Source organism: Fukomys damarensis, unplaced genomic scaffold (genome assembly GCF_012274545.1).
Source record: "Fukomys damarensis isolate Sample0158 unplaced genomic scaffold, DMR_v1.0_HiC HiC_scaffold_16, whole genome shotgun sequence".
In the NCBI taxonomy this organism is placed as follows: Eukaryota; Metazoa; Chordata; class Mammalia; order Rodentia; family Bathyergidae; genus Fukomys; species Fukomys damarensis.
This window is the reverse complement of record NW_022900928.1, coordinates 28,025,554-28,046,161: the sequence shown is the minus strand read 5'-3', so window position 1 is coordinate 28,046,161 and position 20,608 is coordinate 28,025,554. Positions and strand designations below refer to the sequence as shown.

Genomic DNA, 20,608 nt, shown 5'->3' with positions numbered 1-20,608 from the left:
CGCAGGGCGCTGCCCGCCTGGAGCCCATCCGCGCCTCTCTTTCTTCTCCCCCTCGGACTCTCACCTTCTCCCTTTCTTTGATTGCTTTTCCCTTCTGCCCGACCTTCCTCCAGCTCTCTATCTCTCTCCCTTCTCCCGCTTGTCCTCTTTCCGCTTTTCTCTTATCCCCACCTTAGCCCTCCCTGCCTGTCCGCCTCTCCTCTCGACCCTTGCCTGACTCCTCTCCGGGTGTGTGCACCTTTCTTCTCCCCCTCGGACTCTCACCTTCTCCCTTTCTTTGATTGCTTTTCCCTTCTGCCCGACCTTCCTCCAGCTCTCTATCTCTCTCCCTTCTCCCGCTTGTCCTCTTTCCGCTTTTCTCTTATCCCCACCTTAGCCCTCCCTGCCTGTCCGCCTCTCCTCTCGACCCTTGCCTGACTCCTCTCCGGGTGTGTGCACGGAGCTTTCCTCTCTCTTTCTCCGGCTCCCCTGCAGGCTCAGAGCCGGGCGGCCCCGCCCCGGGGAGAGGAAGGATGGTTCCCGAGGTGAGGGTCCGCTCCTGCCTGCTGGGACTCGCGCTGCTCTGGTTCCCCTTGGACTCTCACGCTCGAGCCCGTAAGTAGAGGGGGAGGCTGGTCGGGCAGAGGAGGGACGGGCCGCTGGGACGTGCGAGGAAATGCCGCGACCGGAGACCAGTACTAGCTGCTGTGACAGCCGTGGGGGCAGCACCTGTGCCCGGGAGGCAGACTTCTGTGGTTCCCTGTGGGCTGAGACTGGGGACCCAGGGGTTGCCAGACTCAGAACCGAGGAGGATGCTGCCTTGGACCTGAGGATGGACGGGCTGAGGACAGCGGGCTAGGAAACAGTTGGGCATGCCTGGCTGCAGAGAGGGGTGTGATGGGGTGTGAAGACTATTGCTGGGGGAAGAGCCTTTGAGAAGGAGTAAGAGCTAAGTAGGATAACTTGGCAGTCCTTGGTCTCGTTTGATTCTTGCAACACTCCTCTGCAGTGGGTTTTACCAGTTACACTTTACGGATAAGAAAAGAGAAGGAACTCGCTGGAATTTATAGAACTAGTTTGCTCTCTCCAAAGCCAGAACTCTCTAATTCCAACTCCTGCCCCCATAGTGTCTGCAAGGGACCCTGATTTGGAGTTGTGAGGCTCTGGGACACAGAGAATAGGCCAGGATCTTCATCATTGCAGCCCCGTTTAATATCAACTGGTGGGAGGCACCTCTCCGAGCCTCGGTTTTCTGATCTATGAAATGGGAGTAAAAAATTCCAGGACTGTTATGAGAACTAGACTGTAGTATATAGGCAAAGCAACCAGCACAAGGATGATGTATGTGGCTCCTCAAGAAATAACAGTTGCCCAATTCCGTGGAAGACACAGTGCAACCTCAGGAAGGTTATCATCTCTCTGAACCTCACTGCTCCCAATAGGCTAGCAGACGCTGTCCACATCTCCTGTCAATCTCTTAGAATGCTCTGAGAATGAAACTGAAACAAAAGTTCTCTCAAAGGAGCGTATTTCAGAACCTGAAATATTCGATAAACCAAAGCAGGGGTGCGGTAGTGGGTGGCAGCTGTGGTGGTGTTGATGGTGGTGACAGTGACTTGCTCGAGGTCACGCAGGGCAGAGCCTAGGATTCAGAGGCCAGTTGACCAACTCCCAGGCCACGTTCTTTTGCTGCCCCAGGTCAGCTCAGCTCCCCCCATGCTTTTCTTTTGCACCTGTCTTGCTAGAGCTGCTGGTGCTATATTTTTGTTTCAAGTCCGTAGAAGTCCTCCAGAACAAGTTGTGGGAACAACTCAGTGATGAGTTCAAGTCCTGGCTCTAGCTCTTATAGCTGTGTGACTTCATAAGACACAACTTCTCTGATCCGTATTTTCTTCTCTTGCCTAAGAGAGGTATTAACCAGGAACCAAGAGTGTTCTGAGGAGGATTAGAGGAGGTGATTGTGTTAAAATACCCAGCACAATTCTGGAGTACTCAGTCAGTATGCCCTCCCCTTCCTTGAACCCTACAAGGTTTCTTCCTAACTCCTACCTGCCTGTTGTTTTTGAAAGGGACTTAGCACAGGGGCCTTCTGTGCCATGCCTGGCCTAGTTCTTAGCTCCCAAGAGTTTACTCCAGATATTACTGCCCTTGTTGTATCATGGAAAGATGTCCTCGAACCAGACCCCTGTTGAGGATTGCTCTGTCCTATTCATACCCCTCCTCTTTGCCTCCTATGTCTTGTGAGCCTTTTACAGCTCACTTAGTCATTTCTTCTAGCCAGCTCTCCCTGGTGACCTGATCTACTCTGATCTCCTCTCCTCTGTGCCCCTACTGCCTTTGAGTCTATACTTCCCAGAAGGTCCTACTAGTAGTTCTTTTCCCCTTCCACAAAATAGGTACAGGGCTCCAGATGGGTGAGGCGAAGACTTGGAGCCAACTCACTGAGTGAAGGAGGGGGGCTGTCCTCCAGGGAGGATGCGTAGACCCTGCGATGTCTGGGCTGGAAGGGCCTCCTCATCTTCTTCTACCCAGCATATTACCCATCTTTAGAATTAAACCAAAGCCCAGGAAAGGGGAGTGATTTGCTACAAGGTCACACAGCAAGTTTACCAAGGAATGGAGAACTGGATCCTACTCCCTGACATGTCACTTATCAGCTGTGTGAATTGAGACAATTTAATTATTGTCTGAGCCTTCTCTGAGCCTCATGTGGTCTAGTGCTGACAAATTATGAATCTTGAATTCATCTTGTTGTCATCTGTCAGGGTCCCCTTTGAAGGTCTGTGATGAAGGACCTCATCTCAGCGTGAGACTTCAAGCTTGCTCTGGGTAAGAAATCTCCTGGTGACATCTGAGGTGCTTTCAGAAGTGGTACCACTCAGAGGGAATTCTCAGGTCCGTGTGGTGTCACTTTCCTGGGGTGGCTGTGCCTGCAGAGTTCTGAGAGTCCATGAGCAGAGGTTTCAGCCTTCTCCCCTGTCCAAGTCTGAGGCTGTGCAGCCAAGGCTGTTTCTCCTTTGTCTCTATTTCCAGCCACACATTGAACCCTGATATAATGCGGCCTGAGTTTCAACTCTAATCCCGGGCTGAGCCCTATGCCTCTAACCTTGACCACTGATTGAACCCCAATTCTACTCTGTAGTGAAGCCTTACACGGCTGTCATTGGCCTGATTATTAACCAGTGCTAGCCCAGCCCAGCCTGAACCACATCCAGGGGTGATGTTGGTCACTCTACCCTGGTTACTCGACCCCTCTGGGACCCAGAAGCGGCTTTGACACTGAATCCTCTCCTTTTTGTTCTTCCTTTGCTTTACTTTACTTTGCTTACTTTGAGGTGCCTGGCATGCTTCTACTTCTTCCCTCCATCTCCTTTTTTAGGAGAGAGTCACTAACCAATTAGAAACATGGACCCTTCTATTCTTTCTTCAAGGATTCATGTATTATGGGAATTAAAACTTTGGTTCCCAGGTGATGTAATCCTAGGCCCCAGATCTGGAATAGGAAGGGAGCATCCCATGGTATGATGTTGTACAGAGAGAAAACTTGCAATAAGGTCAGGGATCCAGCCTGGCCATGCCACAGGTTCCAACTGTGAGCCAGGGCAGATTGCCTTTTCCTGGACCTTAGTTTCCCACCTGTAAGGTAAGACAGTTGGACTGGCACGGATGATCACTGAGGACATTCTGACTTTAACAGCCCCTCATTCTGAGTCTCAAGATCCAGAGGCATGGTTGCCCTGATTCTGAGTCCACTCTGACTTTTGGAAAGGAAAGGGGAACTGGGGAGTTTAGGATAGAGGGGCCCTCAGACACCAGGACAGAGCACCTGGAGGGCCTAGGGCAGCAGGTGTAGTGGGAGACTCACAAGTGGGGACCCTCACTCACCTGTCCAGTTATGTATGAGGGGATGGAGAGTACCTGAGTGAAGGCCTGACGTGTGACTCCAGGCAGGTAGGCCTCAGTCTAGTTCTCTGACCAGGCAGTTCTGCACATCCCCTCTCCCACCAGTAGAGGTCTCTGCCTCACTCACTGGCTCCCTGAGCTGGCCAGGCGACAGCTGCGCAGTTGCTCCAGCTGTTGCACCTGTTCCAGGACTGGCCTCTCAAGTTCCCCCAGCCACCAGCCGCGGCGCCGGCTCTGAGAGAAGGACCTTGAATCTTTTGGACTCCTAAAAAGAAGGACTGGCGCGAGAGTGGCGTCACGGCGTGGTGCAGCGTAGAGATGGGTCATTGAGGCAGCTGCCCTGCCTCTGGGCTGACCTCAACTCAGAGAAGGCCTTCTGTCACCCATTCTTGTACTCAAGATTTCTTCATTGTGTCTCGCCTGAGTCTTTTTATTTGCAAGTTAAAGCCGTTTCTTCTGGTCTTGTCCCGTATAGAATGAGTGGATCCTTATGAACATCATCTCCAGATGTGCAGACTGGCATTGTCGCTTGTACTGGCACAAATCAGCGTGTCTCGATCCCTCTTGAGGGCTCAGCTTCTACATCCATAGCATAAAGAGATTGGGCATTATGTGACCCCCTAACTTTCTTTGTCTTTTTTTGTACCGGGGATCGAACTCCAGTCTTTGTGCTTGAGAGGCAGGCAGCGGCACCACTGAGCTAAATCCCCGGCCCAAACCCCTAACTTTCCAGGCTTCTGTGACTCTAAAGTGTATGTGTTCAAGGCAGAACACAACACTGACAGTTCTGTCTCTGCCCCTGCTATTGACACGCCACACAGCTGCCTTTCCAGGCTTGCCGATGCTCTGCTCTGAGGCCCTTTCATGCTCCTGTGCATGGTGTGTGACAGGAGAAAGCAATAAGGTTCGGAGAAGTGGTTCACTTCCCCTAGCATGCACAGCTCAGCCACTAAGGTGCGGAGATTTTTGTTGCTTCTCTTAAGAGGCCTCACCCATCAGATAGATGCCAGAGCTCAAAGCAGATTTATGTCTCAGAGGGGAGCAAATTTGTTGGTGTGAAGAGGGGCCTATAAATAAATAATGCTGTGTGGGCATGAGGGAAGAGATGTAAATATTCTCACATTCCTGAGCAGCCAGGTTCCTTCAAGTTTTCTGAGTCCTTACAGGCTGGGGACAGGCCAGCCACAATTTCAGACCTCTCTCCTCTTACCCTGGCCCCTCCTAGTGGCTTTTCACAACCTTATCCAGCCTCTCCTCCAGCCCAGAAGCTTCTTCCCGTCTGTCTTTTCTGCTCCCTATGGAAGAATTCTCAACCATACTAGTCTCTCCTACTGACCCCTGAGGAGACCTGTATCAGAGCCTGCAAGGTTTCAGGCCAGACCGTAGGGTACACTTGGGTGGGGACAATTTGGAAATTTTGACTTACATGTGAAGATTGTAGAATCACTCGTCCCCTTAGCTTCCCCAGGCTCCTGACCTTTTGGTACATAGTGTTCTTTGGGTTGGCAGATGGATTGGGAGTTCAATGGCAGGGAGTTGGAAGAAGAGGTCAAAGGCTAATTTCTGTTTGGTGGCAAGGCAAAAGTGTTGAGAGGGACTTGGCTTTCCTATATAATGAAGCTCTCTTTCTGTTAAAGAGAGAAGTGTCCAGGGTTAAGGACTGGCAATTGCCTCCCCTTCTAGAGCCACTCCTTCTCCATTAACTCTATTCTTTTTTCATTTATTCATTTATCCATCTACATAGGCTCTGCACAGAGCACAAAATTCAGTGGGTTCTGGCCCTTCCTCTCAAGAAGCTCACAGTTTAGCAAGAAAGAAAAACCCACTTAGCAAGTATTTCTAACCCTGTCAGTGAGGACCATAATCAAGAGCTGAACTCCCCCCTGAAGGAGAAGCCAGGGTCTTGAGCGGTTAGAGCCTTCATAAAAATGGTGTCATCCCAGCCGGCTTTGGAAGAATGAGGAGTTGGTCACACACTGGAGATAGAGAATTGTGTCCCGGACGAAGAAACAGCACATGTGAGGGCACAGAAGTGTGAAGGAGCCTGGTGGTATGGTGGAAGAGTGAGAGAAACTCAGCAAGAGAAGGTAAGGCTGAAAACAGGGCCACCTCAAAGAGTTCTGCTGTACAAGCAGGCAGGAGTCAGCCTGGGGTAATGTAGTAACTTTGGGAGTCTGGTAAACATTACTGCCCTGGATTCAGATTAGATCATGTAAGCCTAATTACTTTAAGGAAGTCAGTATAGGTAAAGAATGAGTAGGGTGTGTGGTCCCAGCATTTTGGGGGCTGAGGCAAGACGATCAGAAATTCAAGTCCAACCTGGGCTACATAGTGAGATCCTGCGGGGGGGGGGCGCAAAAATAAAGAACTCTGATGTATTGAAGTAGGTATTTCTTGGAGGAAGAGGCGCTAGCACCCATAAGATGGTTTCTCAGTGCTCTGTGTGAACCATGTTCACTCCCAACTGTGCTTTTCCAAGGGAAGCCCTTCCCCCTGCATCTTGTTTTCTCCTCTGTGACCCGGTCCTGAAGACCTATGGTCTCACTGTCATCACGTTATCAGTTACAGTTGTCTGTCTTCTTCATTAGGCTGTGACTTCTGCAAGGGCAGGGACTATACCTTATTAAGTCATATGCCAGGTCCGTGGATATGTATAAAGCTTAATACAAAAAGCTCAATAAATGAATGAATAGCAGGAAGTAAAATGCCTAACGATAATATTATTTACTGCCTGTTGTGCCACATGCCCCACGTTTTCCTATAGATTTTTTTCTGGACCCTGCATAGGAGTTGCCACCGCAGAGGTCACCTTGCTGCCATCCTTGTCTCTGCTCATTTTCATGCTGCCCAAAGTGACAGGCTGCTGCACTGGCTTGCAGCTGTCCCCGCAGGAGGTAGCTCTGGGCCATCCTGACATCACATCCACCTATTTGTTCGCTCCCCAAACCTCCATCCCATCCTTGACTGCTCATTGACCCTCTCCACTCACACCCTGTCCAGTCTGTCCCACCGCCTGCCCACTGCACCTATGAAGTGTTGCTCAAATCTGTACTTTTGCCCTTCAGTACTTACGTTTTGGTCAGGCCCTAAGCTCAGGTGCAGCACCGTCTCAAACAGGGCGACTGTACAGCTCTTCCTGTTCTCTGCCTATCGACTCACTCCTCCACGGTGCGTGGTCCCAAATGCAACCTTGGTCTCCCACTTGCATCTGCCAGGATCAAGGTTTTTCCATGGTTTTCCTTTGCCCTTGGGGCTCTCAAGGCCCTTGGAGAGCCGCTGCCTCTCTGTCCAGCCAGATCTCTTGCCTCTCACGCCCTGACCCTCCCATTCTCTGCCCCAGTTTTCGGAGCCCCTTCCATCGTTTTGTCCCAGCCCAAGGTCTGTGTGGGCTCATGTGGTACTGAGGGAGATTGGCCTGGCTTGTGAGTGGGACTAGAAGAAAGCAGAGAGCTGCAGGAAATAGCACAGGTGTGGTAGTGAGACCTGGAAGATTTAATTTCAGCGAGTACTGTGATGTGCACGCACTTAACAGGTGCCTGGGGCTGCTACACAGAACTGTGAGATTAAAAGAAATATGATAAGAAACACATAGTGAAGGAAGTTTGAGGTCAGTGTCCAGGTCTGGGTCTTGTCCGTCTGTTTTTACCTACTGTTTAAGTGAGTATCTAATGCGTGAGAGACTGGGCATATACACTGTGTTTTAAAAAATACAGTGAATATTTAAATGTTTAAAAATGATTTCAGTAAAAGATACATTGCCACTAATCCCACTCAAAATACTCCCTCTTGATACAAATACACTTTTCCCATCATTCTGGGCACTTTATGAAACAGTTCTCTTTTCTCGAATGTCTTTAGTTGCACTCTAGTTACGGGAAGCTAAAGCAGGAGGATCACTGTGAGTTCGAGGCTAGCCTGAACTGCATCTCCAGACCCTGTCTCAAAAAAAAGAAAGCAAGAAAGAAAGAAGCGAAACAATGGGATAATTGTGCTCAAAGTGAGGGATAGTATTTTGGGTGGGATTAGTATCAATGGGCCTTTTACTATGAAAAAAAAAAAACCCTTTATTTAAACATTCACCGTGTATTTCTACATGATCTGATTCAATTCTACAACAACCATGAGAGGTAGATATGATTATTAGTCCCATTTAATAGATATGAAAACAATCCTGGAAGGGTTAAGTAGTAGCTTGTCTAAAATCAGGCTGCAAATAAAAACTAGATTCATGATTTGAATCCAGGCCTACCTGCCTCTAGAAGGTCCTTGGAATACTTTGAAGTATCTCACATGCTTGGCCTCTGAGATGGGGAGAAAGATTCATACATAGGTTGGGGGCTGGGATGAGAAATGGGTGGTGGATAGAGGAAGCAGGGCCGGGGCTGGGGCAGGAGAGGAAGGCCACAGAGGACAAAGGGTGTGACTGGGAAGGGAGGAGATATTAGACACAAACTGCCTCCTCCACGGTGTCACTCAGGATTGGCCCCTAGTGGCTCCTGAAAACCTCATTCTAATGAGAGCCTGAGATGGATGAGACCATCGACACATCCAAGTATCATGTGAATCTTGGAATGATCAAATCTTAGAACCACAGTATTGTAGAATTCCAGAAATGTTGTGTTCTGATGAAATGCAGACTCACAGAAAATGGGATTCTCAAATCTTGAACCTTAGAAACCTAGAACATTGGAACCTCAGAATCTGAAATCATGAATTCATAAACTACAGATACCCTAAGCTCACAGTCCTCTCCTGCTCATTTTGCAGATAGGAAACTGAGGCTCAGAGAACATCTTGAATGTGTAGCTTAAGGAGTATGAGCTCCTTCTCTCAGCCACAGAGAAGTCCCAGCTGGGGCTGGTGCCAGAGCCACAGGAACAGAGGTGGCTGCATGCCCGGCTGGTCCTCCTCCCACTGGGTTTTGGCATGGACTTGGGCACTCATCTCCCTAGAGGAAGACACAGCTCCAGGCATAGCCACCCCTCCTTGTGCTTCTCACCTTAAAGGGTGTGGTGGTTGGGGACTGTGGCTACAGAAGGCCTCCTGCCAGGCCCCCCACATTCTCAGCCTCTGCCAGCCCTACTGGTGGGGGAGGGGCCCCCTTGGCCCAGGCATTGGCGGAGACACTTTGGTCTTCAAGCTCTGAGCAGACGAAGAGGTAAGGGGAGCCAACTGGCTTGCGAACCAGCTTCAGGGCCGCCCCAAGGAAGGTAGGACAGGGTTTCTTCAGCAACTGGCTGACCTAAGGTGGCCACAGTGTTGAAATCACCCCCGCCCTGGTTGGGGGAGGGGACTGAGGAAGAAAGACATTATTCACTCCTTGGAGAGTTGGGTTGGCTGGACCAGTACCCCAGCTGGGGCTGTATTCCACCCTCTGCCAGTGGAGGCTGAGAGATAAACACAGCCCATTTGATATGGGCCAGCCAAGCCTTGCTGCCTCACTGGGGCAAGGATCTGCTGTGTGGTCGTTCCCTTCACTGTTGAGGACTAAGAAGCCGGTAGGGAGAGAACTAAGCTGTGTGTTCCTAAGGGCCTCATAGCCGGTGGAATCGTCAACTGACACACAAGGACAGTGGCCCCAAAGCTTTGTGTCCTGGGAGGCTCAAGAGGGCCGAACGGGTAATGTGAGGAACCAGGAGAAGCTGATTTCAGCTTCTTACAATGAAACTTCCTGAGGGGTAGGAATGGCCCAGAGCTCCTGTTCCCTGAAAGGGTGAGCCAGGGCTCATTCTAGTGCTTAGTTGGGGATACAAGCATTATGTGTGAGCCCCCACACACACGCAACAGGGCACCCTTGGCAGTACCCTGCCATTCTGTGAGCCCGAAAGTCTAACAGCATGAGAGCCCATGTTTCCAAGAAAATGGGAAAGGGGAGCCAGGAAGGCAACTTCTAAAGCCTAATAGGAATCTAGGAGAACACAACAGAAAGTGGAGGACAGTGGCCAGTAAAACAGAGCAAGAAGGAAATTGAGCCTTTAGGCCCACAGACCGGGTTAAAAAACGTAAGTGATGGAGAGAACCCAAAGGAGCTTTGCTTTGAAGCCTGGAGCCCTGGGTTCAAGTCAGCAGCTGGATGGCTTTAGGCAAGTAACTTAGATTCTATGAACTTTGTTTTCTTATCTAGCTTTCTCATAAAATGCAAAACCACTGCAGGATGGTTATTATCACTTAGTCCAGATTTCAAACTATGTCAGTTTTCATGACATTCAATCATGTCTCAGGGCAGCATCTTTGCGATGATCATAATTATATAATAATAGCATTCCAACTAAGTATCAAGAACTGGGCTCAGTAAGCACTGTAAAAACATTATCCCATTCAATTCTCAAAACAACATTTAGATCATTAAGTAACTTACATAAAAAGTTTGGCATAGAGAAGGTAGTCATTCTATCTTGATTCTTTTCTCCAGATTGTAATTTCATTCAAGCCAACAAAACTTCGCTGGCACTTAGCTTGTACTGCATCTCCCCATCCCTTCCTAAAAGAGCTCAGGTAATGGAGAACCACCCCATTGGAAAGACTGCATCCCTTCTGGGATCCCTGCTCTCAGGCACCCATGTGGAGAATTGTTGGCAGGGATAGGGAAAGAGGCAGAGAGGTGGACAGAGTCTGCAGTGCTGGACAGAAGGAGGCCTGTCTCAGGGCTAGGTGGGCAGCAGGAAAGAGGTGAGGGGAGGAGTGCCTTGGTTATGAGAGATGGAAGAGCTGGAGGTTTCAAAAGAGCACAGCTGTAGGAGAGATAGCTAACCTACCCCAACCCCCCAGAATCTATTTCAATTATTCTTAGAAGCACTATATATCAGCAACTAATATGCAGGTTACTAAAAAGTCAATTCATGTGCCAAGCACATCTCTGAGTAGTAGGAAGGATGATGTTTAGGGAAATGGAAAGGTCACTTTCCTAGCCACCTTGCCATTGTGTCTAGCCAAGATATAGTGACAGAGTTTGGTATAGGAGCTGGAAAGCTGCTATGAGTTGTTTCATTCAAAAAGGTGGGGCACAGGACCCAGAGAGGCTCTGCATGTACGTGTGTGTGTGTGTGTGTGTGTGTGCATGACTGTGTATGTGTTGTGTTGTGGGGTGGAGGATAGAGAAGAAAGCCATGGTGATATAAAAATAAATAAATAAGCAAATAGGACAAAAGAAAAGAAACAAATGTGATTATGAAGGCACAAGGAGCACTAGACTGAGAGTCAGGAGACAGACTGTCATCTCTGCTTGGTGGACTAAATAGGTACGTGGCCTTTGCAAATTAATTTATCCTCTCTGGGCCCTGTAATACCCATCTAATCATACTAACTAACATTTACATTACAACAAAGTCTAAAGCATTTTACTGCTTGATCTCTCTACTGCCCTATGAATAAATGTTAAGGCCCAGAGAAGGGCAGTAAATGCCCAACCATACAGCAAGTGTATGGTCAAAGCAAGATTCAAAGTCAGACATTCTGGCCTCTGACTAGGAGAGCATATCTAGTGGATGCTCAATGTTTCCTGAATAGAAGAGACCATCTGAAGGATGGTACACATGACATCCTTCCTGGAGCCAGAAATGAGGAAGGATGAGGCAGGTTTGGGGCTAGCACCTCCGGGGACTAACAACCTGTGTTGGTTTGCCAGGCCCAGACCTGTTCTGCCTTTTCCACGAGAAGAGATACTCTCCTGGTGAGAGCTGGCATCCCTACCTGGAGCCACAAGGTGTGATGTATTGCCTGCGCTGTACTTGCTCTGAGGTAGGTTGCTCAGGCCACCAAGCCACTAGGCCACCTGCGACAGGTGTGTCTGGCAGACCTGTAGAGAAGTCACCTAGAAAGGTAGTGAGATCAGACAGCCTACACCTAGAGGTCAGGGGCACCTGGAGCAAGGCTTCCTCTAACTGTGCTGTCAGAGACAGCCGAGGATGCTCGGGCAAGTTCCCTCACTACCGAGTCCTCAGTAGGTAGTAGTATGTGGCCCCTGTGTGCCTCCTGGGCAAGTCACTCAGCAGATCAGTGGCGGGGCTTGGTTGAGGCCCCAGGCCTTCCATCCCTCAGGCCAGCCTTCTTTCCAGTTCGCACTGCTGCCGGCTTTCCTGCCTCCCACACAACCCAAGACAGACCTTCCTTCCTGTTCCTTTCTGCCTGTGTACGATTCCCTCCACCTGAGTCTCCTCCCTGCCTCAGGAGGCCCTCCCCCAGCTCCACTGGCCCACGTCTTTGCTCTTCAAGGTTTTGACCAAATGGGTAAATGTTGTTGTTTTTTGTTCATTCGTTTGTTTGTCTTTTGGTACCAGGGATAGAACTCAGGACCTTGCACTTAAAAGGCAGGTGGCGGAACCACTGAGCTAAATCCCCAGCCCCAAATGGGTAAATGACCTCCACTTAAGTGCAATTTCTGCTTCTGGGCACCCCCATAACTTTCTCTGTCCCTTTCTCCTGGTCACTATTGACAGGTACATGCATTAGTGACTGCCCTTTCTGATTGAGTGCCTGAGAACAGGTCTTGCTGGGCTCTCACTCATGCCGAGGGTGATGTCCTCCCAAAGGCTGAACCAACTGGGGCAGAGACCACATCTTTGTTTTCACTTCTGTCTTTTGCATCCTCACCCCCAACTGCATTTGTCAGCTTTCTGTCACTATAACAAAACACCTGACATAATCAACTTATAAAGAGAAAAAGGTTTATTTTGGCTCACACTTTTGAAGGTTCTAGTTCATGAGTAAATGACCCTGTATCTTTGGGCCTGTGGTGAGGTACACAGCACAGCAAAACTGCTCACCTCATGGCCAGCAAGCAAAAGAGAAGAGACCGGAGTCCCTCAACCCCTTCAAGGGCATGCCCTCAGTGACTTAAGACTTCCCACAAGGCTCTACCTCCTGAAGGTCTACAGTACCTCCCAACAGCACCAAGTGGGGGACCAAGCCACATAGAACTTTAGGGGACATTGAACACCCAAACTATAGCACCCACCCAGCACCTCCATTGGGCCTTGTATGATTAATATGTGGAATAAATGAGAACCGTGTGGCACAGAATTCTGAGGTGACTAAGGGTGGGGCAGGAGGGACATTGGGGATCACTCCTGGGGTCCTTCCCACTGATTTCCCAAGGCTTTTACCAGGTTGGCCTCAGGTATAACTCTGACACAAATAGGCATCAGCCCCCACCACCATGACTGCCTCCCCTTGAGTTTCCTTAGCACATCTGAGGCCAATCAGCCATTTCAAAAGGAACTTTATGAAGCAGAGCCAGAGAATAGAAAGGAAACCAAAACAGACCATTCCAGACATATCATGTGGCCCAGTTGACAAAGTCCAAGTTTCATGATCTATTGGAGCTAATTTATCTCTCTTTTCCCAGCGTACACACACACACACATACACACACACACACACACACACACACACACACACACACACACACACAGAGTTTCCTTAGCCTGGGGCACTGAAATTCACCAAAGTCCTTCCACCCCTCTCCATCATTACCACCCTAACCTCAGCCACCTTTGTCGCTCACCTGGGCTGCTGCCCAAGCCTCCTAACAGGTCTCCCTTGTCCCCACCTCAAAATTCATCCTCAGCACACCAGCTGGAATGACTGGTTTTAACTGTATCTTTCTACTCTTAAAATCGTCCAACAGCTTTGCTTTGCACCTGACATAAAATTCAGGTTTCCTGCAGGGGCTCTGTGGAATCCTCCCTTGCCTAGTTCCCCACCTTCACTCTGTACTTGGCCCCTAAGCTGTAACTTTGCTGGCATTCTGTGGGTTCTCCCAACATGGGAAACATTACTGTTCACTCCTTATGCCTGGAATATCCCACCCAGGCCCTCTCACAAATGGCTCCTTCTTGTCTCCCAGTTCCAAACAGGAATGTTACCTCCTCAGAAGGCTTCCCTTGTGACTCTTTCTGAAATAGTTCACCCTATTAACCCAATCATGTCGTTCTGCCTTATCTTTGCCACAAATTTCACACCTGAAATTGTCTTGTCCCTACTTGCTTACTGTTTTCTAGTCTGTTTCCCACCACCAGGACACAAGGGCAATGAAAGCAGGAAGCTTGTCAGTGCTGCTCACTGCTGGGATTCTAGTGCTTGGAAGAAGGCCTAGCCCCCGCCTCCTGGCCTCCACTGAGTGTGCATAGTAGGGGCCTGGGCCTATGCCCATCCCCCAGAGGTAGCTCAGCATTCCCAACTCCCACCAATAATGTTTACCCTGTTGTGTTATTGCAAGCAATTCGCCTCCAGGATACTCTTTTATTTTATTTTTCCATTGAGTTTATTGGTACATTTTAGGTACACGATACAGTTACATTCATCATCGGGATCTTGTACCTTTACATGATGTATCTTGGTTCTTATTTTTCCCCATTCCCATGCCCTCCCTTCACCCCCTCCACCAGGATACTCTTTTCTCTTCTACCCACCTCTAAGGTGAGGTTGAGAAGATGAGACCATTTTGTATATTTCAAATAAAGGTCCTGCCTCATAGCCACTCAATACATGATGGTTGCAACTTTCTTGAGCAATTCCCTTTGACCACAGAGGTTCTTTTTCACCATATTCCTTGCTCTGGTCCTTTCACCCCCATCCTGCCTCTGCCTGATTTCCACCTGTGGCTCCTCCAAGGCCAGTGTCAAGACAGAGATTCGAACTCTTCTGGCCACATAGTTTGCACTCCACCAAGTTTCTCATCAGAGGGCCTTGGTTCACCCTCTTCCTGCTGATGAAGATCTCACGTGTACAGGGTCTCCAGTGGCTCTCACCACACATTAAACCTTGCGATTATCTCTGGCCATCTTGGGCAGCAGCAAGCCCTGGAGAGGCTGGGGCCAGTACGGGGCCACCCAGAGGCAGGAGGCTGCTGGTGGGAGAAGTGCTGCCAGGACCTCTGCAGGGCAGAAGGCAGAGGGAAGGAAAGGAGGAGAGAGACTGGAAACACACTTTTCCAACCTCACACTTGTGAGCGAAGCTGAGTCCACTTATCTAAGAGAGATCATCTGTGCCTCTGCTCCTTGCTGCCCTTCATCACCCATTCATTCATCCGCACGTTAGCAGACACTAACTTGGAGCAAAGGCCGGCGTTGGCAGTTCCTTTGGAGTTCATGGCTGGCTAGGTGAGACAGACAGACATGCAGTGCCGGGGAAGAGCAAGGTGTGGGAAGGCTGAGCAGGGCCTGGACACTGCCTGGAGAGCTGGGCGGACCTCCCAAAGGGGTGGTGGCCTCCCTCCCTCTGGTTCTGCTCACCTCTCTCAAGGCGAGTTCCTCCGTCTAATTCTCTTATTTGCTGTACTCGAAAGTTGAAAGTTGAAAGAACCTTGGGCCCTTCCTTCTCTGGTGCCAACTCTAAAGGCTGCCCAGAGTTACCCGGACCTCCCAGAGACTTAGGGCATGGGAATCGCAGAGCCCTGAGTCTTCTCCACATCAGGTTTGTAGTCTTATCCCTATCCTCGTCATCTGCCCTCGTGTGTCACATTCCTCCTTTGCCTGTAAGGCTCAGGCTCAGAATTAGAAGAATAAAGCCCTAAAGTTATAATAACACAGTCAGGGTTGGGTGTGGCGGTGCGCACCTGTGATCCCAGCACTCAGGAGGCTGAGGCAGGAGGATCATTGTGAGTTTGAGGCCAGCCTGAGCCTCAAGTGAGTTCAAAGCCAGCCTGAACTATAAAGTGAGACCCTGTCTCAACCCTCCCTCAAAATAACACCACAGTCAAAGCTTCAAGATCAATGTCAAACAACTCAAAGCTTTTATTTGTATCTCTCACACACCTAAGGGGGCACAACATCTGAGCAAATCCATGTCCAGATCTGCCCTTTCCCAGGGTAGGGGAAGGATGAAGATGAGTGGACCATGTGAGGCAGGCCCCTTTAGTGGGCAGGGGCACAGGCAGGGGAGGAACTGGGTTACTTAAGTTTATTGTTTTTAACCCCAATCACGAGCCTAAAACAAGGCAGAGTTCCACAGTTAGGGTGGAGGCTTTGCAAGAAGACCTGAGCAGGTGGGAGGCAATGATTGCTTGGAACCAGGGCTGACCCTTGTGTCCCCTTCAGACTGCCCATGTGAATTGTTACCAGCTCCGCTGCCCACCTGTCCACTGCCCCCAGCCTGTGTTGGAGCCGAAGCAGTGCTGCCCCAGGTGTGTGGGTAAGTAGCCTCCCCTGCCCCCCATGCCAGCCTCCCTGCTGCCCACTGACCATTACCCCACCCCAGATACAGGCCCTGGCTGAGTAAAGCCGCTAAGAGGAGAAGTGCGGTTTCTGCCCAGCAGAGGTGGTGAGACACAGAGATCCTCAGGGCAGGAACATCCGGGGTCTCCAGGCAGGGCTGGGCTAGTAATGAATTTTCAGGATCAATTGGGAGGCAGAAAATAAACGATAGATTGGGGCTTGCTTGGCGCACTGACTGGCACACTTGGGCTTCAGTCTGGCAGATTGGAGGAAGGGGCTGGACACGTTCCGGGAAGGGAAGGTGAGTGATCTTGCCTGGGAGGTCCTTGAGTTTGTCCATTTTCTGTCACTGTCACAAAATACCTATAAAGAAACACTTATAAAGGAAAAAGGGTTATTTAGCTTACAATTTTGGAGGCTGAAAGTCTAAGATCTGGCTGCCCCATTGATTTGGCCTCTGAGAGGGTTCCCTCTGTCAGGGTCACAACATGGCAGAGAACTGGAAAGGGAGCTGGCTGCATGCAGGAGACAAGAACACGCTTTATACTGACTCACGGGAACCAACTAGGATCCTGGGAGAACAACACTGTTCCTTCCAAGGGCAGTGCCCCCAGCGATCTAACCAACTTCCACTAGGCCCCTCTCTCAAAGGTCACACCACCTCCCAAGACCACTACACTGGGGACAAAGGTTCCATCCAACACATGGACTTCTAGAAACACTCAAACCGCATCCAGACCATGGCAGTCCTGGAGGGGAGACTCCGTGATTGTCACCTGGAGTTGGGAATGACGGAGGAGTGAATGCGTGTACTCTGAGGTTCCTCCTGTGCTGAAATTTGGGGACACTATGTGTCCTAATGCTAGATGTCTATGATTTCATGATTTTAGGGTACTAAGAGCCTCTGGAACTGGGGCTCTAGGCAGTAAAGGGAAGAGAGAAGAAAAGTGGTCTGAGAAGAAATGGGCATAGCCAAGAGCCCTGTGAGGGCCGCCAGTGCCAAGGCCGACTTGAAGAGTGGGAGAATTGATGTTTGGAAACATCAAGATGATGAGGAGGCAAGGACTTCTGATTTTTGCCTTTGCTCGCTCAGAAGTCTGGCTCTCCTGGGAAAGAGGGCCGCATTTACTAAGGGGGAGCCCAGCAGGGATCCGACCATGGGGTAAAGATTCCTGGCTGTGGGTTCCCTGGGTGAGCAGAGGCTCCCAGCCTCATCCTGCCCAAAGAGAAGCATCAGGCCTTCTCCATGTCCAGTGTTGACTCCAGAGGTCCATACCTGTCCCGGCTGACTTTGGGACTCCTCATGACTGGCCCAGTGCTCTTCATCCTCCAGTGCTCTTTACCCCACCCCTTCATCCTCTGCCCTTTTGCCAGCTCAGCTCTGCTTGTTCTTCAAGACTCTGTTTAGCCATCAGCCCTTTCAGGAAGGCTTCCTAACCTCCTCTCCTCTGCTAAGTTAGGGTTCCTGCTCTGTGCTGCCCCAGCTTCTGTGCTCCCATCCACCTGGCCTTTACTGGTCACAGTGCTATTGCTTGTGGCTTATCTCTTTACTCATTTCAATCGTGAGTTTCTTGATGGCAGGAGCTCAGTCTTGGTCATCACTCTATTCCTAATGCCTAGCAGGGTTCCTGCTCCTGTGAAAGTTCTTGGCAAAAGTACCCTTGATGAATGCGTGGGTTTTCTGAGGACTGGGGCCTCCCCCTCAACCAGCAGGATGGAGGCTGAGTCATGGCCAGGTGATGGGGCTCTGGTGGCCAGTGGGTGGCAACGGTTTCACCAAGCACAGAGACTGGAGATCATCCCAGCTGACTCCAGGGGAATGTAACTCCGTGTGTATTTCTTCTCAGCTGTATCCCCCTTGGCATCTAGAACAGTGCCTGGCACCCAGAAGTGCTCCCTGAGTGTTCATGGACCTCAGTGGAGCCAAGTCTCTTGGCTTCTCCTCGCACTGGTCAGGGCCATCTCAGATACCAAGGGATTGCAAGGCTGTGGTGGAGACCATGGGAGGAACAGCATCAGGCATGGGTATCAGCAGGATGTCTTGGTCAGCTGACGTGGGGAATGACTGGGAAGGCCAAGGCCAGAGATTAGTTTAAATACCAAGAAGAGACAAAATGCATACTCTTTGGAAAAGTGGTCTACTTGCATCTGGCAAGATCTTAGATCCACACAAAATTCATTTTTTTTCCTTCTTCCCCTCCCCACCTGCAGAACCTCATACCCCTTCTGGGCTCCGGGCCCCCCCAAAGTCCTGCCAGCACAATGGGACCATGTACCACCATGGAGAGGTCTTCAGTGTCCGAGAGCTGTTCCCTGGCCGCCTGCCCAACCAGTGTGTCCTCTGCAGCTGTACGGTAAGAACTTTCACTGTCCCAGCTTGCAAAGAGCACAATAGTGTGGACGGGGGAAGGGAGTCCCCCTGCTCGGTACAGTGAAGTAGAATGAAGGGGAGGCACCCAGAGTTTGGGATGTCCTGACCCTAGCTGCACCGGGTGACCTTCCTCTGGGCTTTCTCACCCTCCCAAGTTCCCTGTTACAGCACCGGCTACCTGCTGCTGACAATGCCCTTTTTCTGTTTCTCTCAGTGAACTCCTTGAATGGAAGGAACATAGCTTTGTGGGGAGGGACACTGGAGATTGAACCCAGAGCCCTGGGCATGCTAAGCAAATGCTCAACAACAGAGCCACACAGCCCCAGCCCCACATATGCATTTTGTTTCTGTTTCTCTGCTGCTCTCGGCCCAGGGCTTGATGTACAAAAGATGCCTGTAATAATTGCAGAACAAAGAGGTGAATGATCAGTTGTCAGTCTTGGGGCACAAAGGCAAGGCCAGATGGTAGCAATGGAATTTAACCTGCCTGTGATCAGAATTGGGCCTAGGGACAGGCAGGGCTGACTCCGTAGAGTTAGCAGGGGACAGAGACTGAAGCCAAGCAGAACCTGATCAGGTTTGCAGGTGGCTCTCAGCATGTCATTTTTACCTTATCTGTGAATGGGCAGGAGAAACCCCTGCCTTCCCGGTCCCCTCATTCGGTAGTCATCAAACTTCCCCGGACTTAGTTCCGCTCAGTCCATGAGGGAGTCTGACTAGATATTTCTAATGTCCTCTCTAGACAAGGTGATAGAGACCCACAGTTGAGCTCCAGCTCTGCCCTGGCTCCCTGTGTGACCTTGGGCCTGCTGCCCATCTCTTCAGAGAAGGGACCCCCCATCAATCTGAGGCTTGATCTTAAAGTATCTGGGCTGCAGACAACCTACAAATAAGAGAGAGTGCCTGGTTGTGAGCCCAGCTAGTGGTTTCTTTCTGCAGGGCCTGAGATTCTCCCAGTGGTCTCATATGTTGTACCACTAGGTTCATGAAAATGCCTTGTTTGCGTACAGCGTCCCAGCTGCTCTAGGTGAAGGATATCACTATTCCTGCTCTTCAGATGAGGAAACTAAGGCTGAGAGGACTTCAGTGACCTGGGTAAGGCCACATAGCTAGTAAGCGGCAGAGTCAGAATGCAGACCCAGGGCTACATAACTCCAGAAGCTCATGTTCTTTCCCTGTATCAGCTGCTTACATGAAGCGGGGAGCCTGGATTAGGAGGGGCCTGTAGGAAGAGGCAGAAGTGATACTGGTAGCCTGGGAAGAACATTCTAGTGATCCCTTTGTCTCTTCTCCCTAAGTCCCCCTTCTTTTCTTCTCATCCTTGTTTATGGGACTGATTGACTCCCTGCTTCATCTGAGGATCAGATTCTGACTCTTAGGAAGGAACAGGGAGAGGACCCAAGGTCACCCCACTTCCTCCACAAACATTGTGCCCTTTGACAGTTTTCACAGCCACCCTCTCAGCTGATCACAACCATTTCACAGAAGTGAAAACTGAGGCCCAGAGAAGAGAAGTCCTCCCCAAAGTCATCTGATCCCCTGCCTCCCAGAAGGCTCTTCGGTTTCAGTCTTGCCTTTCAAGGCTGGCTCCTGAAGTTGGAGGCCCAGGACTTTCAATAAGAGGAAGATAAGCCCAGGTGTCACCTACTGGGTCCCCTGCCATGCCCACCACACTCCACCGCTCAGCCCCTGTTCCAGGCCAGGGGAGAAGGACATTTATTTCAGTGGGGAAAACCCGATGGCTGGGCTCTGCCTTGGCTGTCTGACTTGTTAACAGCCCCACCCACCCACTGGCGTTCCCTTCATTGGGAAGATGGGACGAACCCCCCTTCCAGGTTGCTATGAGAGGCTGGGGAAGATAGGGTATGAAAGGCTATAGAAACTGAAGGAAGGAAGAGTCCCTTCAGGCTTGGAGTGGGGGTGAGGATGGTTCCAGGGACGACTCACTCCCTCTGAGCTGGCTGGGCCTTGCCCCTCCTTCCTCCACTTCTGGAGAGACCTCGAGGCCATTTGCTCCCAAGGAAGGGGGCTCCCAGACCCCCCAAGACTAGTCCTCATCAGAGCTCATTTCCAGTCCCTGTTTGCTCTTTCTCTCAGGAGGGGCAGATCTACTGTGGCCTCATGACCTGCCCTGAACCCGGCTGCCCCACACCCTTCCCACTGCCTGACTCCTGCTGCCAAGCCTGCAAAGGTGAGTCTGTCC

At 50.4% G+C, this 20,608-nt stretch overlaps 1 protein-coding gene across 2 annotated transcripts in view; it reads left to right on the top strand.

The window, feature by feature from the left end:
• The first annotated feature begins 245 nt into the window (after window positions 1-245).
• The window catches only part of Chrdl2 (chordin like 2), a 30,922-nt gene continuing 10,559 nt past the window's right edge, over window positions 246-20,608 (top strand). For both annotated transcript variants that reach the window (XM_010603285.2, XM_010603284.2), the window contains exons 1-5: window positions 246-594; window positions 11,507-11,619; window positions 15,918-16,011; window positions 18,246-18,388; window positions 20,503-20,596. In XM_010603285.2, the coding sequence (XP_010601587.1) occupies window positions 513-594; window positions 11,507-11,619; window positions 15,918-16,011; window positions 18,246-18,388; window positions 20,503-20,596 (526 nt within the window). In that variant the 5' untranslated portion in view covers window positions 246-512. The remainder of the gene's footprint in view (window positions 595-11,506; window positions 11,620-15,917; window positions 16,012-18,245; window positions 18,389-20,502; window positions 20,597-20,608) is intronic.